The 27347-nt window shown below is 33.8% G+C and overlaps 3 protein-coding genes across 11 annotated transcripts in view; 1 reads left to right on the top strand and 2 right to left on the bottom strand.

Annotated features, from left to right (window-relative positions):
• Positions 1-10384, top strand: part of rst (irregular chiasm C-roughest) — a 39722-nt gene extending 29338 nt beyond the window's left edge. Inside the window, exons 8-18 of the mRNA XM_077443783.1 lie at positions 157-245; positions 538-640; positions 729-862; positions 7143-7266; positions 7345-7490; positions 8731-8881; positions 8974-9227; positions 9301-9447; positions 9528-9652; positions 9735-10009; positions 10096-10384. Coding sequence (XP_077299909.1) covers positions 157-245; positions 538-640; positions 729-862; positions 7143-7266; positions 7345-7490; positions 8731-8881; positions 8974-9227; positions 9301-9447; positions 9528-9652; positions 9735-10009; positions 10096-10256 — 1709 coding nt within the window. The 3' untranslated portion in view covers positions 10257-10384. The remainder of the gene's footprint in view (positions 1-156; positions 246-537; positions 641-728; positions 863-7142; positions 7267-7344; positions 7491-8730; positions 8882-8973; positions 9228-9300; positions 9448-9527; positions 9653-9734; positions 10010-10095) is intronic.
• A 3529-nt stretch (positions 10385-13913) lies between these two features.
• Positions 13914-16450, bottom strand: IFT57 (intraflagellar transport 57). Its single transcript, XM_077444477.1, has 6 exons — positions 16092-16450; positions 15763-16020; positions 15539-15682; positions 15297-15466; positions 15141-15231; positions 13914-15065 (listed from the first exon to the last, which is right to left on the bottom strand). The coding sequence occupies exons 1-6, from the start codon at positions 16378-16380 to the stop codon at positions 14899-14901; spliced, it is 1119 nt and encodes a 372-aa protein (XP_077300603.1). The 5' UTR covers positions 16381-16450; the 3' UTR covers positions 13914-14898.
• Positions 16451-16521: 71 nt separating this feature from the next.
• Gk2 (Glycerol kinase 2) overlaps positions 16522-27347 on the bottom strand; it is a 28088-nt gene continuing 17262 nt past the window's right edge. For 5 of the 9 annotated variants that reach the window (XM_077443780.1, XM_077443777.1, XM_077443778.1 and 2 more), the window contains 13 exons: positions 26278-26357; positions 26006-26162; positions 25388-25489; positions 25090-25307; positions 24898-25007; positions 23869-23974; positions 23666-23776; positions 23517-23598; positions 23254-23431; positions 20408-20488; positions 20189-20313; positions 19888-20109; positions 16522-19807 (listed from right to left, as the gene is read on the bottom strand). In XM_077443780.1, coding sequence (XP_077299906.1) covers positions 19710-19807; positions 19888-20109; positions 20189-20313; positions 20408-20488; positions 23254-23431; positions 23517-23598; positions 23666-23776; positions 23869-23974; positions 24898-25007; positions 25090-25307; positions 25388-25489; positions 26006-26162; positions 26278-26357 — 1670 coding nt within the window. In that variant the 3' untranslated portion in view covers positions 16522-19709. Of the gene's footprint in view, positions 19808-19887; positions 20110-20188; positions 20314-20407; positions 20489-23253; positions 23432-23516; positions 23599-23665; positions 23777-23868; positions 23975-24897; positions 25008-25089; positions 25308-25387; positions 25490-26005; positions 26163-26277; positions 26358-26455; positions 27177-27347 lie in introns of those variants that run through there. The other 4 variants (XR_013261366.1, XR_013261367.1, XM_077443779.1 and 1 more) reach the window with 4 other exon arrangements.

Genomic DNA, 27347 nt, shown 5'->3' with positions numbered 1-27347 from the left:
GTTGCTATGGTCACTTGTTGGAGAACAAGCCGGACAATATGGTTATAATAAATAGTTCTGACTGAATCTGCGCTTTTCGCTTGGAATCTTTCACATCCAATCCTATATGTATGTATATAATAAAATAAAATATACACGTTGCTATTATACTTTCAGGTTGCAAAGCTGAGGCTAATCCCAACGAGGTGACGTATAGATGGTTCCTAAACGACGACTTGATGATTGGAGACTATACAACCGAAATGGTGAGTTGAAATTGCCTCTAACTGTTTACTATCGCTGAATAGCTCTAGAGCTGTTTCGCTTCTAGAATTTACCCGACCCTGAAGACCTCCATTTTTGACAGCATCTCATTGATCTCCCTCTCTGTAAACGCTCTAGCAGTTGTACCGTCACGGTTCATATTTCAAACACACGAACCAACTTCATCTTGTCGAATTCGCAACATCGGCAAACGTTCCTACCGGATCGATGTCTGTCGATTTTAACTTTTGATCAAATCACTGCAATTCACGAGGGTCATTATAACTTTTTCAGATACTCTTCAACGTTTCGAGAAAGCTGCACGACTCCATCGTCAAATGTGAAGTGCACAATACCGTTGGCAAGAGTGAAGAGTCTGAAACTCTAGATGTCACGTGTAAGTTCAATACACAGGGTTTTTTCCTCAAATATCGCCAGCCTCAAAAGTCCTCGTTTAATGTTTGATGGTCGTCTCTTGTTTTCAGATGGTCCTAGATTCCGCAATCCACCTAGCAGTATCGAAGCCGACCTGGGAAGTATGGTCACCCTGACGTGTGATCTCGATGGGAACCCACCACCGGAAATCATCTGGTTGCACGAAGACCAGGATAGATGGAGTGTGAGTAAATTCACATGCATAATTGACCCGATTTGTTCTAAAGTTTACTGTTGTGCTGTACATATGTACAATATCATAAGGTTAACACATGTTCGCGAAGAAACGGCATCTCTGTCTGTAAACATGTTTTGTAGATATGTAGATCTACCGCTATATCTGACATTTTGTCAACATTATCATAACGAAAGTGCAGAGCTTTTCAAATCACATATTGGTAAAAAATTGGCATTGGTGAAGAAAATATATTTTTTGCATATATATGTAGGTACATACGTACATACATTTTGATTTTTTAAATGCTTTTTATTATTACCAAATTATGTATGTTCACAATACATACTGATCATTTTCTATTTTACAATTTTAATTTAATTTTGTTAGTAATTATAGTATTACATATATTATTATAATGTTAATGTACAGCATAATAGGAAGAAGAGCTCAAGTACCTATTTACAATTCTTTTAAATGCTCATAATTAAGAGGGCTGGACACCAGCGCCTTGTCCATACAAACGTATTAAACTTCTCCCTTCCTCAATTAGGGCACTAGAGAAATTATTTTTTAATATGCTATGGATATCCACCATAGACATGTTTCTGTGGTTTTATTTTTTTGATTAGTTATTTTTTATAGGAGCTAGGAGCCGCCAAACATCTATTAAATCGCCTCTTTTTTACACCCACAAAAAGAGTCCAGCGTGCTTATTTAACGGTTGATTTTTAAAAAAATACGAGCATACAAACATAGAAAATATTGTTCTCATACTGATGATGAAATTTTTTTTTTAATTAGTCGAGTTTCGGAGGAGAAAACTGGAGAATACGAAACCTCGATTTTGTCGATTCAAAATACGTATTATCTGGTCGAAGCGCAGCTGTCGCATTCACTCAATATATATATATATATATATATATATATATATATATATATATATATATATATATATATATATATATATATATATATATATATATATATATATATATATATATATATATATATATATATATATATTGTCGCATTCAGTCAATATATACATTCACTCAATATATATATCGAAGACAGGAACGGCAACAAAATAAAGGTTTCGGGTATACAGCCCTCTTAAAGAGCGGACCAAGTTTGCGCCGTTCTTTGTTCATTGTTCGCCGTGCATTGTTCATTTTTATGATGAACCTTTTTTTCACACTAGCTTTGTTGTTTGTTTCCTGGAAAAAGCACGCTTCCGGTCCTACCTCTACTCATAATACATCTAATACATAATATTAATTAAAGACTCTAAAGTCTACGATGTATACATATATTTAATGTATGCAGTGCATGACCATTTTAGTTTAGCATTCATCGTAAATACCCATATAGTTCGAATCTATTTATAAATGTCCGTGTCCCTGTCAGTGCCATATTTCCCCTCCTACAAAGTGTCATTGGCATCTCGCGGCAAATTATAACACATTACACATTTGTAGTCTGCTTTGCACGTCGACCCGAACGCGTATAAATAGACCTATGGGTTCTTCTGGGGGTTTAAACTTTAATACAATTTGAATGTATGGTATTCTTACTCGAGCTTCATGAAAATGCTTCAGTATTCATTCATATGTACTTCTCGTCAAAAGTGCATTCATGCAATTTTATCTACATACAATATTGAAAAATGTCATCCTTTAATCGGGAGGTTCTAAATGTTCTTAGTATGCACATACGTATGTACATATGTATTTTGGGTTAAATGAAAAATAATTAAGTATATTAGTAATGATCCCACTACCAATATAATTGGCATCTTACTTACATAACTTATGTACATATCAGCATACAAACATTTGGGTGAAATTTTACCATCGAGTACCATTCTCGTCAAACATATGTACATACATACATACATATGTTACATACATACAGTGCTTATATTAAAGAGTACAATAAATTAGTTACTGCTATCTCAGGTCACAAGCTAAAATTTGCCCATTTTTTGTAGCTTCCAGTGACGTACAGATTACATATGTACCTATGTATAAGATATAAAACTTTTATACGATTATACAACGTCATTTTTATCATTTATAGTGTGACAAAATAATTATAAAAAGTAGTCGAATTCTCAACTTATGTACAACTGCGCGTACGCACACAGCATATGCATATTTTGCGCATGCGCCACACCGTGCGACTTGCGAGCGACCCGGTTGAGGGCGACCAGACCAATGTATGTAAGTTAGATGGGTCATGCCCAGTTCCAGTTTTAGGGGGAGGTTGGATCGGGCACATCCCGAAGGCGCCGGGTATGTTAGGGCGCGAATCGATGATCCTAAGGTGCTTCAAAATATTAGATTAGAGATTTAGAAATTATATTATTTATGTTCAAAAGTTTGTGCTCCGCAAATTCTATTGAACTTTCCGATGGACTTATTAGTTTAAAAGCCTTTCTTTTAAATAAAGTTCAAGGTAAAATTACTCCACTCATTGTATTAAATTTCATAAAGCAGCATTATTTACATGAATTATATCCGAACAAACGTAGTTTGTAGAAGTGGAAGTGGCAAACTTAGAAGTGGCAAACGTAGTTTTTCGAAACTTAAATTAATTAAAACTTATCTCCCGTCTACAATGTCACAAAATAGAATTTCCAGTTTGGGGACTCTATCTATTGAAAATGATATTAAAAAGAGATTTTGCTCAAAAAAAGGCTCGAAAAATGAACTTCTGAAATTTATATTTTATTAATCAAATAATTTATTTATTTTAACTCCGCCAGTGGGTTTGGGGAACCTTGTTAAAAACTTTACTGCCGGTCCCAAGCCCGGAAAAAGTAGGAGGGGAAACCTATTTTCGATATTTTTTCCTAGGGGCACTTAGACGAAAATTTCCCGAGGGCGCTAAAGGGTGTAAGACCGGCACTGGGCATGCCACACCCGTCAACTTCTTTGTCGCTCACATTTCCATACATTTTTTCTGGTCTTGCAACTTATCGGCCGACGAAGTTGCACGGTGTAGCCCAGGTGTAAGCCTTTCTTCGATAATCGATCAACTTTTACAACCGCTTATTGACTGTCCATGCGGTTGCAATGTTGAATCTCCAAGAAAAACTTTTCCAAAATACAGATGTGGACTTCTGTCTACCCCGCGTGACCTGTTCCAAAACACCCAATACTTTTTAGCTACATGTAAACCACACCTAAACTGACATAAAAATTAACTGGAGTGTGTTCTCGATTGTTTGATCAACACTTCAGATTAGTCGATGTCTTTTATATCACATGTATTTGGAACTTTCAATTGCGTTTTAATTCAACGCCAAACTAACCCAGCCCATTAATTTGTAGAGAATTGTGTTAAGGGATGTGGAGGAGAAGGGGGGTGGGGTTGGGGGTGGGGTAAGTTAAATAAATCATAATGATGCTCAATATTTCAGTAGGGGTATTATGTAATAAGCCGCGTTGATCCCCCGCGGGCAAAGGGTCGAAACGAGCCGAGGCGGCAGATGCTCCCCCGATAATTAAAACACAAAGCGAGTTTATGAAGTCGTCTCCGGCCATAAATAATTTTTAATACGAGCATTGCCGCCGTAACTACAACAACAAGGTGATATTTAATCTCACTACGTAATTACCATCTGGCGACACGCCGGCACTGTAACGCAGTTATTTATGCGTTTATTATACGCTAGCGAAAATTTAAAGGCAAATACAATACCCCCCGACCCCAGTTTCCGCCACTTCCGTCTCGGTGGCTCGATTGCTCCAATTTCACCCCAGATTTACCTGACAATAGTGGAACGCTTCGTCCTATCAACAACTTGTATTATACCTACATATATATAAATCAATTATATTATTTTTTACTGCCCAATCAGCTATGTGACAATATTGGAAACCCACACATGTTTAAGGGGTCGAAAAAGCAGTGGAAGACAAATCGAACAATAGTAAACTGCCACTTCCGGTTGACGGGTGCTTACCAAATTTTATAAATAACTTGGTATTAAGCTTAAACTACTAGATATGAAAGTGTATTTAGTCAAATTAATTCACATTAAAACAAAGAAAAATGTTTGATTTAAGTCATTCAAAAAAATATATTGGCTTAACCATTGATGTATAATACACATAGATGGGCCCTGACGTGTGATTTTGGTCGGAGATCTTGTCTTCACTAACTGAGGGGTGCGGGGGGTTTAACTAGCGGGGAAGTTGGGAAAAAAATGTTTTTTTTCCCTACGACGCAGCGATACCTACCTACCTACTAAGAGAAACTGTGCATGCGCCATGTATTTTGCATGCGCCAAAAGGGAGACCAGTATAAGACGTGAGGGCGGATCTAGTGTATTATACATCAATGGGCTTTACAAAAGAAAAGGGCAAATGTGTGTGGAACAACGCACGCATATGATATACTATATATACTATATGATATACTATATATATATACTATATGATATACTATATATACTATATGATATACTATATATACTATATATATGTACATATATAATACTGCCACATCGTTATCCAGGTAGGTACACGTAATAACGTGTCGTACGCGACGCGAGCTTTCATTAATATTTCACGCTCGATTTAACTTTCGAATTGCGCTCGTAAATAATCCTTGTACGTGCTGTTTTCGAAACGTCATCTATTAATTCGCAATTTCGATAAGTTTTTGCATTATATGGATAGTTAATGCGATTTGGCGATCGTTACGGACCGTGTTTTGTTAATGACAATCCAAATTCGCACACTCACACATACACACACACACATATGTATTATATTAGTTTCAAAGTTTAATAATAATAAAACATTCTAGTCGTGTTTACCCCCGACTTTACCAATTCTATTATTTCGGTGCATTTCATTCGGCGTAGCGTTAAATTAAATTAAATTGAGCTAGTTCTTTCGTCGTCTTTCATTACTCGAACATCCCATTTGATTTGCATACAAATCCAATGGCTGAACGATCACGTCGTATTTCAGCCGTTTTATGGCCAATTCAAGTGCGCAATATAAAGTCTTGCAATTAATGTCAACATTCTGAAAGATTCCCACAAATATGGACATATGACGACATTTAATTGGTCCTAGATTGTATCCTTGAGGTGTTTCACGTACCTACATATACTAAAGTTCCCAATTCTTGCACCTTCTATACTATTATAGGGGGTGAAACGAATGAGACGACTGGCATGTTGATGCACGTATTTTTTTATTATGACAGCCGAAGACGGAGTGAGGTAGCAACTCTGAAACACGGCCGAGTTGGTCCCAACTCGCAAGAAGGTGACCGAACGCGACCATGTCATATAGCGAGCCGCCACACTATACTAATTTAAAAATTGAGACTGTTGATGTTTGCTTTAAGCCCCCGTTGAATATTTGAAACTAATGTTGGAGCTTTGAATTTTTCTGAAAAACTCGTTTAAATAGCCAACTAACCGCCACGGATGCATCTGAAACTTTTCCGTCTAAAGTAGCAAAGATTTAATTTTTAAACACTTTTATTACTTTATCTTCTAATGTTAATCAGAGCACTTATCTCGGCTATTTTCCCACAACTTGACTATTTATCGTTAAAGCGGTTTCATGCTTTACATTTTCTATTACACACATAAATACATTTTCCAAGACTTCATACATATATGTATGTATGTGTGTGTGCTAGACAATAAAACCATTAAATTTGTAATGGTAGCAATGTTGTCTGTGTTTAACTGGAAAACTAGAAGGCTCGGTATCAGTACTCATACTCACATTCACCCCTTTCGCCGCTGATTAAATTGCTCCACTATTGTCTCGTTCCAGTGCTATTGACCATTTAGAGTAAATACCCTTATCGGCAATTGTAGGAGTGCAATAAATTTATTCGCTCGGTCGTAAAATCTAATGTGTATGAATATTTATTGTTTTATTGCCGGGGAAAACTGCGTGGAAAGCAGGATGTGCAGTTGGTGATCTTGTACAGTGTGAGAGACTGCAGTGCGGCCCGGTGGGTTAATGGGTCGAGAGAGAGATCATTAGTCGACGCTTTATAGGTCGTAAAGCCGCTCGGGGACCATTACTTGACGCCCCTGCTCCAGATAAAGGAAGCCGAGTCGCCGAATTAACCAACAACCATCTCCTCTCAGCCACCCATCCACCGCCTAGCAGAAAGGACTCTCTTTCTGGCTTCGATTGCCGTCGACGATTACTTTTATCATCTCGCCTTATCTTCCAGCTCGTTATTTCTATATCTGCGACCGTTTCAGAAGCGGTAATGATGAAATTTTTCGTTTTTATAGGTCGTTGGCAGCACACCCAATCTCACGCTAACGGTGGACACCTCCACGGCCGGCAAGTACAATTGCAAGGCTTCCGTGCTTGGTTTTCCAGAGATCGAAGCCGAAGCCACCATCTTCCTCAAAGGTTTGCTTTCCCATCCATCTCTCGACTGTATATGTATGTGCATACACAACTATTCTAATTAAATTTGTCTCGTTTCAGGTCCACCGAGCGTCGTCTCTCATAGGACGCAATTGGGAGTTCAAGGAGACAGTGTCAGAGTTGAGTGTCTTGCTGTGGCTGTTCCGCGACCGTCGACCGTGTCTTGGTATTTCAATGGCAGAGAGATCAACACCAATGTCGATCATGTAATTACATTATAATTGTATCACATAAATGCCTTATACCTTATGTTATATATGTATCTATGGAAATATGTACATACATATAACTGAGTACAATATGCATATGTACAGTGCCGGCCTTACAATCTATGGCGCCCTCCGACATTTTTTTTCTGAGCGCCCCTAAAAAAATGGGTTATCATTCTCCTTTTTCCGGGCTTGGGACCGGCAGAAAAGTGGTTAACAAGGTTTCCCAACCCCACTGGTGGAGTTAAAAATAAATAAATACAAATGTTTGAACTTAGAACGTAGAAGCGCCTTTAGCGCTCTGATCTAAAATTTTGTAGTGCCTTTGGCGCTCTAATTTTAAATTTTGAATCGGCTTCGGCGCATTAAGTGGCACCCTAACTTACTCGGTGCCCCCAGCCCCCCCCTAAAACCGGCACTGCTTATGTACTATGTATATGTACAGTATTTAACATTGATAATATTATATTAATCAGTCGAGAATGTACGTATATGAAAGTGGATCTAGCTTTGCTGAAAAAAAAATATTTGAAGTACAAATGTCATAATAAAATTCGTATAATGTAATTTTGCCTTTGAAAATATGATGGAGTAACATATGTAGTTACATATAGTAGCTAAGCAACTTTAATACTGAACTCTATATATATATGTATGTATATAAATAATAGACAAATCTCTTGAATTCGTTTCTGAGGTATTTGTGCAATTTTTTGAGGAGTTTTGGGCTTGATCACGAGTCATGATCTCGATGTCAGACCTTGGATATACAGTCAATCGTTTTCTATCAGAGTTTGCCAATTTAAATCTCATTTCATCTTTGAAACGGCTCCTCACCAAATTGACCACCTACCCTCTATTCATCACTTTCGTACAAGTACATATGTATGTACAACTTTGCAACCTGTAATAGCACCTATGGTAAAAATAAAAAATAATAATAAAATAAATATACATGTAGATAAAGTAAAGTTCGTAAAGCTTATGTTAAAATTTAAAGTATTGTGCTTATTGAGTCGCATCTGTCAATGTGTATGCAAACAAATCGGAGCCCAACTTAAAGAACATTATATTTATAGCTTTAGCCTTTTCTTTTACCATATTAGAATCCAACTCAAATATTAATATAAAGCGATGCCTTGTGTTGCATTTAAAATTTCAGGCATTCAAAATTGAAATATTTATAATGTGCGTTTGATTTAGTGTCTTCAATAATGTTTTTGAATTTATATTATAGGACTACACAATTCTTGAAGACGTAATCTCTGACGGTATAAGATCTACACTCATAATAAGAGAAAGTCAACAGAAGCACTTTGGATCATATAATTGTTCGGTGACCAACGAATATGGGACTGACGTCGTCGAAATCAATCTCATGCCTCAAAGTAATAATTTCATCGATACTATAATTAAATCATCGAAAGACATTGTATGAAAATAAAATAATGATTGACAGTGTTTTCATTGGCGTTTCCAGATACACTACCAATATTAATGGTACTATTCGGCGCTTTGGCCGTGATATTGCTCTTAGCGGCACTAATCATGGCAATCATTCTATGTCACAAGAAGAAACGGAAATCAATGCCGACCGGAGAGAATAAAAAGCCAGATGTGATGGCTGACATAGATAAGGCCAGTGCTGATAAACACTCGAGGGACTCTGACCGAAGCTCGTATATAAGCGACTTGAAACTAGATCTTAAAAACACCGACGTGAGATGCAATCCAGTGAGTAGGAATTTCGCGTTCAATATCACCAATAGGATCGATTGAAAATAAATCGTGAATTATTTTTCTTTAGGAGTATTCCAGTCAGGATTATAGAACTGGTCTTCCTTTGGCCGGCCCCGTCCCTCTTCCTCCTGATAGAGCAGCGTTGCTTATGCAGTATTCTAGATATTCGAATGATTACTCAGATCATGCTTTTCCTCCAAATATTTCATATAAGGTAAATTTACTTTATATATTTTTTTTAATATATTTATAATATAATGAATTATACATAATAAGATTTGAAATCTGTTGCAGGATGGTCATAATAATAATGGTTATTCAGGTTACATAGATTACAGTAGAGAATATAGTCCACCACCACTACCTCTTCATATCCAATCACCCGTCCTCACCGCGATGGATGCCCACTCAGCCAACAGGTATTTACATAGCCTAAACCTACATTTATGTACATACTAAGTAGCAAAATTTAAATTATCGAATTGTGATCTCATTACACAGGGTTCAACTCACTTCACTCCAATCAAACAACCAATTAAATTCAAATTTGAATCACATGAACGGTTCCATGACGGGCTCGTTGCCGAGGAGTGTCGACACAGCCTCGACGGTCCAATACAACTCTGGCAATGCATCGCTGAACAATTCGCTGCAAAGAGCCACAGTCACCGGTAAACAGCAAATGCTCGACGATACGACGGATGCTATCAACAGCGTCGGATTACCAAGTATTCAAAACGGGAGACTGCTCGGCGGTGTCAATGCCATGAGTCCAGGTAGCTTATGCCTATTTTTTATTTTATTCTTGTGCTTTTTGCTTATTATGGGAATTTTAATTCGAACGATGCACATGTTTCATCAGGTGTATATGATGGGAGTTTGAAGCAGAGTCCGAACAGTATATTGACGCCGAACGGAGTCGACATCAGATACGCTGCCACTTATGGAAATCCTTACCTTAGGAGTGCAGGTGCTCTTAGTGAGTTATATATATACAATTATTTAGATTTTTTCGAAGATTAAGATATAGTTTTTGATTGTAAATGTATTTATTTTTTTACTATGAGCCAATATACATAATACCTTTTGATGTAATGTAATTTTATATTTAAATTATTCGAATACTATACGCATGTTTCTTAAAGAAGTTTAAAATTAATAAAAAAAATTATATGAAATGTTGTTTTTAATTACAAATATTACATATTATTCGTGTACTAATGTGTAATAATTCATTTTAACTTTCTTCAATCGACATTTTCGATTTTATCTATGTAAATGCAGAATCTCAAATATAATAGCAACACAAAATAATAATATATGATATACATAGTATAGTTTTTTTTTTTTTGATTTTTAAATGCTTTTTATTATTACTAAATTATGTTGACAATACATCTTATATCTATTTTAATAGCTACTGATCTACGGATCATTTTCTATTTTACAATTTAATTTAATTTGGTTAGTAATCATAGTATTATATTATTCTAATGTAAATCTACAGCATAATAGGAAAAAGAGCTCAAAAACCTATTTACAAACATATTATAGTATAGTGAATTTATAAGTAAGTATGAGCGCAAAAGAATATTTAACATTTCATTTTGGTTGTTAAAAACTAAACGCATATTAAAATTCTAATGCTCACATACTAACTTATTGCTTATTAATTTACGCTTTACTAAATTTGACCAAAAAGTGTTTGCATATAATTTTAACAAGTCGATCATTTTCAGCGACCGTTAACACGGCTAATCCGGCAGCGACTCCGGCGCCTCCACCATATAACTCAATAAGAAACTCTCTTATCGGCCTAGGACAAATGGGATCAAGTTAGTATTGAATAATTTGCTATTGAATAACGTCCATTTTTTTACATCATTCTTTGTATATTTTTAATTTGAGAATTTTGGCGCTATAAATATGGTCTAATTTTTTCAATACATTTAATTGATGCATATTTGTGTTTACAGGTAGTCACATATCATCCCCAGCAGGCTCCTCGGTGGCTGGAGCACCGATAGGTATGAGTTTACCCGCGTCGAGTCCAGCTCAACCTCAAGCCGCGTCAAACAGGCCGGTGCCTCAATCGCCGAGCACACAATACATACTTCCTCCCACGTCTCAATCTAATGGACAATTAGTGCAACTGACCAAAAAAGGTACATTGAACCAAATCACCAAAGTCTGACACATGAAAAATATAACGGAAGAGAATGACTAATATGAGTGTGGTGAAATTTCAGGTGGTGGCACGCAATCCTCATTAGCGACGCATGTTTGACTTTCAAAGAACTGAATAGTTTACTATTTGCTAGCAAAAGTTACTACTTCATCATCCTTCCATTATCGTTACAATGTATTTTTTCTATTTTGTATAGTGACATCGATTTATATATAGAGTTACATATAATATTACATATATTATGATAAAATGAATGATTTTCGTATTTTATCGAACATTTAATTCAATTGTATATATATATAATATAGTATATTAAATAAATTAGTAATGTTAGATATCTTAAAGGCGAATTTATGAGAACTATGTTGATTTTTGTACCTTTAAGTAATTAATATTTCTATCAACGAAAATGTTAATAAGTACATAACGATACTGCTTAAATACCAAACAAGTGACAAAATCCGAATTGATTTACAGTTTAATTGAACAAATCCTAAATCCCACAACTTTCTTGCAACAAAAAAATTGTTTAAAATCAATTTCATTTTTCATGCATACCACTTTCGATATAAATATTATATATTTTATCAATTAAAATGGATTCATAATAATAATTTGTCTAACTATTAACATAGTTGCCTAAATTTCTTGCACAAAACTAATCGCTTCTATCTCGTGAATAACAATTTTATACTCGGCCACCACTATTTTTAAGCAATAACGTGTGTATGTACATATGTATTTAAAGCAATAGTTTAAAAATTATCATTATCAACATCATTTACTAATACTTTTCATTATATATAAGTAATCATAGTTTTTGACTGTACATAACTAGTATATAACATAGGGTAAAAGTGATCTCTCCTGTGATACACGCGAGATCGGTACACCGAACTCAAAATTTCAACTCTCTTCCTCTACGTACATATGTATATTGTTCTCATGTTTTGCATTTCTACACTAAGTTATCTAACAATATTGATACGATCAATATTCATTTCGATTGAATATAAAATATAGTGCTTGTTTTATCTGTGTATTTCATACAGCTTTATATTTTTAAATCATCATAATAATTGAAAAAAAAAACAACCAAATATAGTAATTATTATACTTTTATGAATATGTATTGATTTTTTTTTTTTATTATTTACTGTATGAATTAATTTTAAGATAATAATCAGAATTATTAAAGATTATTTTAAGAATCATGCAAATATTGTTTTAAATTATTCATTATTGTCAATTACTTTATTGTACTGTGCGTATTGATCGGGATATGCGTTCAATCCGATATTATTGTATATCAATTAAAAGAGGCCTTCAATTATCCTTTAGCTAATTCAATTATGAATAATCAAATAATTTACTATATAATGTGTATGTATATTAATCTACATTCACTTAAATTTCGAGCCCTAGATGTTATAGCTTTCGAAAGATATACATAAATGATTTCAATCAACAAATGATCTGAATTAATTCATTCAATTTCTTCAAAATTTATACTTAAAAATATAAATTATATTTTCGTAGTAATAATTAAATATTTTCAAGAGCGATGCTTAAATATCATAATGTAAATATAATCGAACAAATGCATACATATAATAACTTGTAAGATTCAATTCACATACATACATATGTATGTATGTATGTACATATAAGCTTTAAGGCAAAATACTATGTTTAATTTATTAAACAAGTATCATAGTTATAAATGAATTACTTGAGATTATAAATAATTTAATTTTACGTGTAAGATTTATTATTGTATTTATAAAGTTGTAAATAATAAAAATGTAGTTAGGAGAGCAATACAAGAGGAAAAAAATGATTATTAATAATATCGTGCAATCATTTTGTACATATCTTTTTACACGAAAAAAAATCTCTTTTCGCAGCGTACGTTCAGCGAATTTTGTTGATTCTATGCGAATACCCAAATTCTTTATAAAATTTTATATATTACATATACTACTTGTTACCTGTCGTATCATTTTGAACTGTAAATATTCAAGAACTCTTCAGTACATATGTATAAGCAATAACCGTGAATATTTGATTTGTTTCTATAGTATGAAAGTAAATACATACACAGAAAAACATATCATGTACAATCATATCAGCAATAAATCGTACTGATCAATTAGATTCCAAATAAAATCCAATCCAATGAGAATATCTTATTTATCTTTTTTGAATTGAAGAAAAAATGTTTCAATCTCAATTGTGTATTAAATTGATAAATCATTTTGCCCTCTCAATTAGTAATATATCAAATCTTGCATATCAACTGTACCATATATGTATGTATATATTTTGAAATGTCATTTTTATACGACTGACGAATCCCAAGTAAAAATGGTACACAGGATGAACAATAACGAAATTATTGTATTCCTTAGTTATTATTTACATTTCACTTGTGCTGTAATATGTCATTGTCAATTGTTATAAAAAATCCTGGAAATAATACACACAAAGTTGAATTATAAGAACGTATTTTATTTATTTCTCCAATTCAAAACCAACCAAATGAATAATCACAATAAACATTGAGTAAAAAATCGTTATATACCAATTTTTAAATGTCTCCCTGTTATTTGGTTCCTATTCAATAAATATCACGCTCAAAAGAAGTAAGTATATTTATTATAAAAATAATATAAATTCATCGACTGAGTTTAAGATTGAATTCATAATTTTTATGTCCAAGTAATGTTAAAAATTTGATTTTGAAAATAGCGATTATGAATTTTCTCATAATCACTATCTTTATTTGATAAATATATGTTTATTCAAAAAAGAAACATAAAATCAACAAACTTCTTTAACTTTTTTCTAAGCCCGCTTTAAACGTTTAAAGGAATTAGACCATTAAAGCCCTCAACATGAGGCCACCACCCCCCCCCCCCCCCCAACGAATACAGTCTAAGACCCTTTCGTCGGAGAACGAGACGGTTGTTCATGAATATCGCACAAGAACAACCGCACATCACTGTTCTAATAAAAAAAAAACCACACTGTACATAACCAAGTACAAAATAAACAACAACGCATGAACACATAAAGCGCGCATGTGTTAGGAAATAATACCTGAAATGTGCCGTGCGAATGCACGCACACCTCAAGTAAAAACTTCAACAATCTTTTATTTTTTATTTTAATAAACTTTAATCGCAGTGTAAGACAGACAGGTTACCCCAATATAACACTGTGGCCAGATAATATATACAAAGACAAGAATAATACACATTTTATATATACATATAAAATATATTTAAAAAAAAACACATTTCAATGTATTAAACAAACATTGATAACAGTCTTCACATGCTACCTAAAATATTTAAAGAAACAAAAATAAGAAGAAAATAAAAAATTAAACAGAATTTAATAGTAATTTATTTGATATGAAAATTTCAGAACATATCCAGTGGTAGGAAGGAACCAACTCTCCTTTCATTAATTTTATGTGACGTGTTCATTAGGCATCATCTTCTTCGCTTTAGACTGCTTATCAATCACGGTCCACATAAGCACTGCCAATTGTAGATCCATCTGCTGTATTTCCTTCTTCATCGAAACGAGCGCTTTCTTCATATTAACTATAGGCGACGTATCGTTCATGGCCGAACCTGCATTTCGCCACAAATTAATACATACAAATCGCCACGAAAGTGTTACACTAATACATATGTCAAGAAAGAAACCTTTCATTTCAGTCTTCTGTTTAACTGCTTCAACCTTTTCGGTCAGATCGCCGAGTACTTCTTGCCGTTGAGTAACACCGCCACTCACCGCCTGACATTTAAAACAACGTTTTTAACATTTCACACCAAATAAATCTTAATGGATGTTGGGAATACCTTGTAAGATGCCAGAGTACGATCGTACTGACTCCTAAGATTTGCCATCGTCGGTGGTATGCGATCTGCCAGCAGTTGTTCCCGAGCACGAGTGGCTTCAAGAACCCTCGTGGCACTTGCGGCTATACGACCCAAGCCAATTCTTACAGTATCAGCTTTTTCGTTTAATTCTTTTAAGAAAAATATTAACAATTTCATATATATAGCCCATTTTAACTATTTATTATTAAATAAACAATAACCTTGCCGATAACTAGTCAATTGTTGTAAATGTGCTCTCCAATCGCGAGCTGATGGTGCCACTCTCACTCTCAAAGCGGGAGCAACTTTTTCAACCTCTTCCATCCATAAAGCTTCATCATAAGTAGATACCATATTATTCTGAACTATTATACAAAGTCCATCTTTGATTACATCGCTAAATGATTAACTATCTCATCATCAGTTTATATAAATTTTATACTACCATCATTCTGTGTTAGATTTTGCTTCCCACCATCCATATAAGCCCCATCCTCTGAATCATCAGAATAAATATCATCTTCGACATACTCACCCACCTCTTCTTCTTCAATGTCTTGATCGTCTTCTTGAATGTTTCCAACACTCTCTTCAATGTTCTGTTCATCTTCTACTATTTCTATTGGCTTCCATTGAAAATTTGTAGCTTTCAATGCTTTTTCAGTTAACTTTTCTAATACATACACAACATACTCTCCATAGCCTACCAAGTAAATAAAATAAAATAACAAAAATGTTGAAATAAAACAAAAATTGACACAGAAAGTACATAACCTTGTTTTAGCTTGTTCGGTGAAAAATCAACCGATATATCCAACGTTCTCATGTTATCCAAAATATTGGAAATGGTAAAATTTGGATCATCGTCTTCCTGAGGCTGTTCTACACTTTTACCAATCTTTCTGAGCAACCACGCTGCCAACGATGTGAACACATGAAATTGCTCACCAGAATTACCAGGCACCAAGAAGTAATGACGACTCATAGGCTTCATTTTTATCTCTTTGCGAAGTTCTTCGTCAAAGTTTAACATTTGCAGACGATCAATTAGTGTCAAATCCATTATTTTACTAAAATAACAATGACAGACAAGTGACAAAGCGAATGTTTTCAATTAAATTGCTATGGCAACCAATCGTGTTCAGTAAAAACACTGGATTGAATGTCAAATTGATATCAAGATCAATAAAAAGCAGCATATTTTGGGTAACCATCATTTATTATGTGAAAAAATCAATGTATGTAGATACACAAATATATATATAAAATGTAAATTGTGTGCTAATGTATACATATTTAATATACAATCTGTGATTGGGGCTTCATTTACAATATCATTAATTCATCTATATGAATCGATCGAGCTGAATTACCAAATAAAATAAGGTTTCATAATTTGTATGGAGAATACACCTCGATAGAACCCAAACTTTTATATGCAATATCTACGGAAACTACAATATTATACTAAAAGTACATATTCTGGAATGCCTTTACTAAAGACCGTCTTGATTCCTCGTACAATATCAGGCCTGATATTAAATCTATCACATCGTAAATGTTAAATTGAGAATCCAAGATTTATTCTGATCACCCCAAGGCGGCTGAAGATGCAAAGATAAATGTTGACATGTTGATTTCGGGTGAATTTTAAGCAGCACTCCCAATTCAATGTATGTATATACGGTAATTGGACTATTCGTCACATTGGGGTGGTCACAAAGACAATTTTTGTCATGAAAATCGCGAATACACAATATTTGGCACTCAAGTTCTCGTTACTATGATAGTTATCGTTAGTATGATGGACTTTTCGGCTGCCAGATGTTCCGTTATAGAGATTTTAGTGACTTTGTGACGAGTAATTTGTGACCAGTAATCACCGAACCGTATATACACACAAACATATGTAGTTGCTTCTAGGATTGGTTCTGATAGTGTTTGAAGTAACGGCCTCATTCTATTTTTTGATTCTGACACATTTATAAAATTTATTATTAAATTCTGAAGGCATCCCGTTGGCACTATATTATTATGTATATGTAGTTATTATTATGATAACAACTAAAACACTATAGCAGGTACTCGAATTATTTATTTGTATTTAAGTTTACAAATAAAATGATTAAAAAAATATATCTTAAGTTAAAAAAAATACCATTTCATTCAACATACATACAAATAATATTGAATAAGTACATTGTACATATGTATCTATGAAGATTTATTATTTTCATCTAAATATTAACTTCGAATAAAACTGTTAAATGTGATGAAAATGGAATACTGAGAAATAGTTTTACATGGACAAGCACAAAATTGAAATGTATCGGAAAGCTTTTTTCATATATGTATGTAAATAATATGCATATAAACTAACCATGATCACATTTGTAATTATGTACATGTGTTTTGCTGGAGTAGAGCTTATATAATACTATCCACATACATATATGTATGTATATATTGCAATTATTATAAACAAGATATTTATATACGTCAGAATCGCTAACAGAAATATTATGGTCAGTTTTCGATATATGAATGAATAAAATTATAAATAATAGGAACATTCAAATAAAAATATCGAATTCATTTGTACATAAGTACTTAGTATGAGCATGATAATATATTATATTACAATAATATTTATTTCAAAGAACAAAACAACAATAAAAAAATCTTATATCAAATTGCTTCGGACAATATTGCAGTCATGAACTTACATGAACGTTTAAGAAAATAAAATAAGGAAGTGGTCGGTCACTTGGATTTTATAGTAGAAAAAAAATAGCATTAGTCAATCAATCACCTTGTGTGGCCGTAATAGTGCTTCTGTTCACTGCTAATTGATATCCCTATATGACTACACTTTTAACTTTAAAATCACAGTGGCCGAATCATTGCAGTCTTACTCTTACGTCTAAAGAAAATTTAAAATATACTTGTAACTTACATAATACAAAACCACAATTTCATTCACAAAGACACTGTGGAAATTCATGTCGTCGCTCAATGTTTCTATAACGAACACTCCACATAATCCAAAATAAATTAATTGTCTGACTTATGTAAAAGCACACGTGTCCCGTATTTAAATAAACATCCAGTGGCGGCTCGTGCATAGGAGCTGCAGCAACGTCAGACTTATGTTAAATATCTATATGATATTTTTTCGTAATTTTTCTGGGCTACTATGCACGAGCCGCCACTGGAAACGTCACACGCAGTGGCGTGCCGTAAAATTCTCTCTTTTTGTCGTACAGCCTTATAAGAGAATACTTTAGCCAGCAGCATAGCTCGGTCGTTAAGCTTCTGCTTAGCGTCGAGAGGCGCCGGGTTCAATCCCAGGACTGGGCCTCGAATGAAAATGAATTTTTCAGAGTATGCTGTTGGTTAGACCTGGATTTGTGACTACAGGTTGATCGTTTCCTATCAGAGTTTGCCAATTTTCTCTGATTTCATTGTTGAAACGGTTCCCGGAAAAAATTGGCTAAAATCCCTCCTATACAATGTGTCACCTATAATTTGTGATTAATTAATGTGCAATAAATAATTTTGTGTACAAATTGATATATATCTCATTGATTTGCGAGTTTTTCAGTGTCTCGTAATTCAGTGACTTATATAAAAAAAAAATGCTGCATTGTAATTGGCCAGGAAGGCGCATTGGGTTTTACCTGTAAGGCCTTCCTGGTATATATGTAAAATAAATAAATAAATAAGAGGAACAGGCTGTTCCTCTTGTATCCTGCCCGTGCACATTAAGTAAGGATGTACGACAAAAAGAGAGAGAATTTCACCACACGCCACTGGTCACACGTATTCCCATAGCATCTAAAAGTTTCAAAACTACTTGTGACTCTTCAGTTATTTTATTTTTATTTGTTCACATTTTGAAAGTTCTATCCTAGGCGCCAAGCCATAGTTAATAAAATGAAGTAAAATGTAATACATATTTATACTATATACTAAAAGTTTAAGTCTTTATTCGCTTTCTATTTTATACATACATACCTATGTATAATAATTAGTATCAATAAAATATTAATTAGTTTGTTGAACATTTCAATACTAGAATGTTTCATAGCTGAAAATATCATTGCATAATTTTTACCTTTTACAATAAATTTGAGGAAAGATAACTGAATAATACATAATTTAATTCTAAAATTGTACACAAACACTGCATATTTAATACAATTTTATAAAAAAAATCACAACACAAACGAATAAAACAATGTGATGATCAAAAAGTGCTACACAAACATAAAATCAAAATGCAACGTCACTCTCTCCTTTTTGACGATAAATTTTCAAGCAGTTGGTCTTCACGAAAATAGCAAATAAAAATGTAATTTTAATTTGTACCCATTTCGTATATTATCTAAATTATCTCGAATTAAGGTAGTCGGATGCGATTAATATAATGAACGTACTGACCAAATATAACGAGCACGGTATAGACGACAGCAGTCTATACTTTTCATCTAAAAAACATTTACAAAAGTAATCAGTACAAAGTAATTGTAATCTGCAATATAGATGAAATAAAAGTTGAGCTTTTTACCGGTCATAGTGAGCGACTTGCCCACAACACACCAACCCATGGAGCGTTCAACTGCCATCTTCCACTTTGAGTATCTGATGTTGCGACCTTCTTCGGTGGTTGTCGGTAAAAATGATTGCTTACTCGCTTGTTGTACGGTCGCTTTTATATCCCACACGCCGCAAGCTTGTCCCGCAGCCATGGCCACTCCCAAAGCTGTCACGTCTACGTCGCCAGATCTCCCTGATAAAAATAATCAAACCAATTATATCTACACATTGCAAATCAAGTCACTGCGGTCATTATTTTCACGAGAACTCACCGACAGGTATGCCGGAAATGTCGGCTTGAAGCTCCAACAACAAGTCACTATTGGTCATCTTTCCGTCGACGCGCAGTTTCGTTAAAGGAAACCCGCAATCTTTATCCATAGCTTCGATTATGTCTCTGAAAAACGTTGAACGATGTCATTTTCATTTCAATCGAATATTATTTCAAAGAACGTATATTGTAAAATAAAAATTATATAATTTATACTTACTTCGTTTGGAAGCAAACAGACTCGTAAGCCGCACGGATAATATGATTTTTCGTAGTAAATGCCGTCAATCCACAAAGAATCCTGTAAAATAAAATACGAAGGCTTAGTTCTAAAGATATGTTTTTGTTTATCTATTCATAATTCATAGCCAGCAGTTTGGCTTAATGGTAGCGTATATAATTAGCACCACTGAGACCGAAGGTTCGAATCGTCAAACTGCTGGTTAGGTTTGGGGGTTTTGTGACTCCAAATCGATCGTTTCTATATCAGAGTTTGCCAATTTTATCTGATCATTGCTGAAACGGTTCCTGAAAAATTGGTATTAGATCATTTCCTGTTGTCACAAAAATCTGTCTGTGTGTAATTTGTAATAATTATGCACAGTAATCTGAAATCTATAGATATCTCTATAATTTCGTATTTATTATATGTATAAAAATTGTACAGAAAAATCTAAAAATAATCCATAGATGTTTCTATGATTATTATTTCTGATTAATTGTTATATGCTATATATACTGATTGTATATGTATTATTGTATTTCTGATTTCTGATTGTTTATGTATTCTGTATTTCGTTATCGTACACCCGTCGCATTGGAGCAATCTGTAATGACGAGTGTATATTGATTGTAACAATAAAAATTAAATAAAAATAATGAACAAACAAATAATTTTCGAAAGTATTATTGTACTAGCGATAGACCCGATGAAAATTTCATCAGGTGTATTATAAGAAAAAACTATCAACCTGCCTACATATAAACAATATAAAACAGCAATAGAAAAATTAATTTTTGGTAGATGGCGATAAATGCAGAGAAATGTTTTAATTAGATGCGTGCTTTTTCCAGGAATATAGCAAACTACAAAGCTAGAGTGCAAAGAAAAAGGTTCATCATAAAAATGAACAATAAACAAAGAACGGCACGCTTCCGGTCCCACCTCTAGTTATAATAATAGAAGTGCCTTTACCAATGCTTTTCTTGTATCAATGATACGCGGTACGTCTCCATAACAACGCTACAACGCACGGAATATAATCAGGGTCATCACATATTCACTACAGAAATTAAAGTTTTATTTTGATATTGATATAGATATAGATCTACAATTTGAGTATACATATGGTGGTGATGGGCGTTGGTGGCCAAGCCGTTTCTTTTCTCGGTTAGCAAATTATTTTTATCCACTTTTTTATATTTGTCTGTACTTTTTAATTAATGTGTAATGTACAGTTTCAACAAAAATATGTATAATATAAAATGAACGATTTTATATTAATTAAACTTAAATAATTGGTTATTAATTTAGTTGAGTATTCGGCGCCACCAAGAGAATTGTTTTTACATTTATTTAAAAATAATTTTTACATTTCTCTGGTGCCACCCCTGAAATTTTATGTAGAATGCGGGCGATCGCTATGACGCTTTTAAAAACTGTTAAACTACGATGTTAATTGAATAATATGTTACTTAAATGATCAATTTACTTATAAAAATGTATCCCATGTTCTTTATTGTGTGTTTTTGAATGCATCGTGCAATTTTTAACGATGCACTTTCCCATCTTGCGAGTAATATAAACAAACAGAGAAGTTTTTATCGGACATACGTCGAGCACCAAGCATCAAATACGACTGACGCTAAAATTATTTGAAATGGTCTGTGGACATTCCTCACTTGACAACAATATGACGCCTAAAGCCACTTCTATTAATATAACATTTCTCTGGCTAGATGTTCGTGCCACTACTTCCCAAGAGGAAATATTGATAGAAAATAATATATGTATATACAGGTTTTTCCTTGATCCTACCACCCAAACCTTACATACAAAGTCTCTTCCGAAACTATATATAAGATAAAGGCTTTTAAGATGGTAACTAAATTACACACATGCATATTATATATGTATATGCACATATGTAACTACTAGAAATATCTTTATACCTATTAAGTATGTACATACGTATACAAAGCGCAATATTTGTCTTTAATCGTGAAACCTTATAGCTCGTAAATTACTATATCGATTTAATAATGCATATATGTATGTGTGTAGTTTCCTCCAGCACATGTACAAGGTGAGGCATCGAAATTAAAAAAAGTTTTTTAAAAACATAGCTCTTCTATAATTTGCATATAAAATTATTATTTTGAATAAAAATACCAATAATTCTATTTTACTACCGCCATCTATGTTTTAAACTAATAAACAAACGGCGGATAAACGTCAACGACTATCTCGCCGGGCAGATTTAAAACGCGTCTTACACTATATTTTTACACCATCGTAATGGCGGAGGATCCATTTACTTATATTGATGACCAAAATGAGCAATATGGCAAAGTATGAAAACGATCGGATAAGATGCAAAATTTTAGTGAAACGTAAAGGAGGTATGTAAAAAAAGTACATACAAATAAAATTAAAAAAGATAGTATGCTTCATTACATGGCAAACATATTTCATTTCATTTTGACTGTAAAGCTATGACAGGTGCCTCAAATCAACAAAATGCAAATATAAATTGAAATCATAATCAGACAATGGTAACAATAACTTCTGTGGAACCATTTCAACAGTAAAATTAGATCAATTGGAAAGCTCTGATACAAAACTATCGGCTGGGATCTAACCAGCAGCACCACAGAATCATATGGTTTTTTTCAATCGAGGTCTAGCCGAGCATCTCTCAGTCTGTAGCGGCACACACTAAACACGGAGTCATACTGCTGGTGTTGAAACGATTCACACCCATTCGGCAATTGAGTCTAAACACAGTTGGGTCCATTCATTCAATATAATTAGAATGGATCTAATTGAAATTAACTTATCATTACCCTCTAGCATCTGGCCGCCAATACGGTGCTAGCAATCCACTAAGGGCAGGTACAAAGTATACATCGGCAGTTGTGGGCACGGATCGTGCGGCAGCTTCAGCTTCTGTTGCCACATCTTTCAAAAGTCTCAACTTTTCCTTCATCCATTTCAAACCACTCCCGGCAACCGCTATCGAACCTATATATTAAAAACATGGTCGTTTTAACCGAGCAAAATTTTTTTTAATATTTCAAATACACACACACATGTCAAAATGAATCACCTTCTAACGCATAAAAAGCAGGAGCATCCTTCCCCAACTTATAAGCAACCGTGGTGACCAAGCCGTGAGAAGATTGTACAACCTACAAAACAAACATGTTTTAAAAACAACCGTCATATACATACATTTATCATCAAAAACGCTCTCACTTTAGTTCCAGTGTTACACAGCAAGAAACATCCACTTCTATAAGTATTCTTCGCTTGACCGGGCTGCAAACACAGATGACCGAGCAGTGCCGACTGTTGATTGCCTAAAACCTACACAAATAAAAACAACACATTAATTACATATACACATACATATATCTATACTGTCAAAACATCTTATAATCATGTAACATGCAACTCACTCCAGTTATCGGAATACCATCTAAAGCAGATCCATCACACACTGTTCCGAAATGTTCAGAGCTAGATTTTATTTCCGGCAACATATTTATATCTATTTCGAACAACCTAAAAGAAAAAAAGCGTCATTAAATATATATGTATATGTAAAACTGTGTAACAAATTACACTGTTCGACAAATGACGACTTTTTTTTGGTTCAGAGACGAGATATGACTTTTCTTATAGGTCTATGCCCAGTGAACACAAATCTGGTAATAAAAAATGTTGATTGGCTCGAGATTCGGAGATATATGTTTTTTAAATCGCACGATTTTTCTATATCTTGGTGTTGTTCGGTCGATGTCTCAAAATCTGTCAATTTTCTGTTCAAAATGAATATTGGAATCTATAGTCGGGTGTTTTATCTTTCATTTGTAGTACTTTTCAACTTTCAAATCTCTCTAAGTATGTAGTCGTCCAGTTCAAATCAAAAATCAAAAGTACGTATTTTCGCTCGGGATTTTTCCCACTGTTAATACTATTTTATATTGAGTATTTTCTATTAAGACATGTTTATTGGGATAGTGTTCTGGCCACACTATTTTGTTTTCGTTTAAAAGGGTTAATTAGAAGTGTGCTGAATTTTGAATCGGTAAAATTGCGAGCTCAAAGCACGTACTAGTAATAATTTAATAGAAAAATAGTAAGTTAAATAAAAAATAAAAAAATAATAATTATTGAAATTATAAAAAAAAAATTATTTATAATAAAATTAAAATTTTAAGAGTCAATTTAATTTAAAATAAATTACAATATTTAGAAATTTAATTAAAACATACACGAATCTGAATTTAATTAATAGGGATAATATATTAAATTGTCTTTTATGAGAATTAAATAAAATTCCACATATTTCAACTATTCTTGTGGATTAATAACAAAAATTAGTTTATTTTATCGAGGCAAGCCAGTTATCAATAGAATTTTCAATCAACCATTTTTCGTGTCGAACAGTGTTATTACTATAATGTCACATTGATAAAACTCACCGTAAAAGTGTCGGATCCCATTTTAGAGTTTTTATATTCATGAGAAGGGTTCTTGAGGCATTGGTTACGTCAGTTACGTATGCACCGTTTTTAGCTCCACCAGTTAAATTCTACGGAAAACCATAAAATAATTGTACACAGAACTGAAATATTCACTACGTCCCTACACATTTATTTATGAACTTAACTCACCCAAATGAGCCAAGTGTCGATTGTTCCGAATGTGGAGGTACCTTCTCTGGTGGATCTTCGTACGGAGCGCACGTTCTCCAGCATCCAGCGCATCTTCAGTGCACTGAAGTACTCGGAGACCGGAAGACCACTCGCCCTTTGAGCAGCTTCTCTGCTTCTTAGCGTCATACGGGAGACGGTTCGGTCGACGATCATAGCCGCCCGAGTATCATTCCAAGCTGATACAAATTATATACAATCACACATTATATTTCATATTTCATACCAAATATTATATTCTCAATGGTTGAATTCTTACCGATTGCATTGTATAACGGTTCTCCGGTTGTTTTGTCCCAACAGACGATCGTTTCTCTCTGATTAGTTATACCGATACCGACGATGTCTTGTTTTGTGTGACCTATACAAAAAAACTTCATACTTAATTGCAATCAAAAATTTTAACATCTGTAAAACAATGTTTCTGTTGATAAAAGTATACGAAATTTTGAAATATTTCAAAATAAATTGACGTAGGGTTTTGTAAATATAAGATAAGGGTTTTTTTTTTTGGTCAGAAACGGGAAGTAAGAATAATATCATCAAAATCGTTGGGTTGGTTTTCAAGGTAGCGATGATAAACTTATAAGAATAGCATGTTTAAAAATATCTTATGCATACTAATAAGATATTATTATACCACTGCTTAGATGACGACCTCGTTTAGTTTTATCAATTAACACAATCAAGTTCAAGTGCGTACAAATAGATAAAATACATATTAAATTGTTTATAAGTATATATACGTACATACATAAAATATATATATCGGCAATCTTGATCAAAAACCAGATACGATTTTTCACATCTGTACTTACACAACATAGAGCAGAGATTGAGGCAATTAAAACTTATAGTGTTATTAAAAAATATAAACCTAATTCAGCCAACTTTTTGATTGCTTCCCTAGCAACCCGCCGGACAGTATTCAATATCACCCTTGGATCCTGCTCAACCCAATACTCCCTAATGAAGACTTGTGGAATGTCTTCCTCAGCCGACACTATCTCTTGACAACACTGACTTTTATAAATCTGAAAATAAAACAAAATTCCTCTTCAGAAACACTTGAAACTTTCAACTATCAAAATGCAATACGAAATGTATCCACTTCAAAATGAAACACAATATCACAAAACGCCGTCTCACCTTAAATTTGACAGAAGTCGTCCCCTCATCGATGACAGCGATGAGAGTCCTGTTGGAATCTTGAGAGGGCATCCTCCTATCTGTAACAGACATATACAAATTATACACACATACATCGAGAGTTGACGTTGTGTTGACACGTGTTCAAGGTAAAAAAGTGCTCGAGAATGCGACGGACATGTTAAAATATACTCGGTTGTATTTTTTCCTAGCATGGTTCGTCGCTGGCGATGAGACTTTGTACGCTGTCTACAATTCCACTTGTAGTGAATGAATGATTAGCGTCCGAGAGATTGCTGACTTTACGTACTATGTTCAAAACTGATAAATGTCAGGGTAGGGGAAGCCTGGGCAAAGTGACAGAGAATGTGACAAAAATTATCTGTTTTCAAGTAAAAAAGGGGTGTCAAACTGATTAAGGTTTGTGGGCCACTTTGAATAGGACAAACTGACTGCGGACCACACGATCAATGTTTTACATGCACATTTTTAAGATTAACCACATATCGACTGTAGCTTGTAATCATTGAATTATAAATGAATTTTTTTCTTTCGTTAAAAATTTTTTTTTTAATTTTTCTATGGTATTTAGAGCCCATTATCTCCTAAACTATTCAATGCGGTGCTTGAGGGCGTGTTCAGGAACCTGGAATGGGACACAGCCGGAGTAAGCATCAACGGTTGCTTCTTGAGTCACCTTCGGTTTTCCCACGATATAGTTTTAATAGCTCGTGATCCAAATGACCACTTAACAGACTAACACAGCTGGACAGGGAAAGTAGGATTCAAAATTAACGTGGATAAGACCAAACTAATGTTCAATAGTTATTGCATGCCCGATAGCAACTCATTAGATGATAAACCAGTAAAAGTAGTAAATAATTATTTATATTTAGATCAAATAGTTGACATGTCCGGTAGTAAAGATGAAGAGATAAAGAGACGTATGACATTAGGATGGAGTGCATTTGGACGAATGAATGTTGTTTTTAAATCAAAAATGCCACTCTGCCTGAAGAATAAAAAAAAGTTTTTTAAAAACATACCTCTTCTATAATTTGTATATACAA

This window comes from Arctopsyche grandis, chromosome 13, assembly GCF_051622035.1.
Source record: "Arctopsyche grandis isolate Sample6627 chromosome 13, ASM5162203v2, whole genome shotgun sequence".
NCBI lineage: Eukaryota > Metazoa > Arthropoda > Insecta > Trichoptera > Hydropsychidae > Arctopsyche > Arctopsyche grandis.
This window is presented reverse-complemented; position numbering and strand designations above follow the sequence as displayed.

Coding starts and splice junctions, on each gene's coding strand:
- IFT57 (XM_077444477.1), bottom strand. CDS start 16,380: ATGGATTTGACACTAATTGATCGTCTGCAAATGTTAAACTTTGACGAA. Junction 15,232..15,296: donor GTACTCTGGCATCTTACAAG/GTATTCCCAACA, acceptor TTTAAATGTCAG/GCGGTGAGTGGCGGTGTTAC. Junction 15,066..15,140: donor ACAGAAGACTGAAATGAAAG/GTTTCTTTCTTG, acceptor GGCGAAATGCAG/GTTCGGCCATGAACGATACG.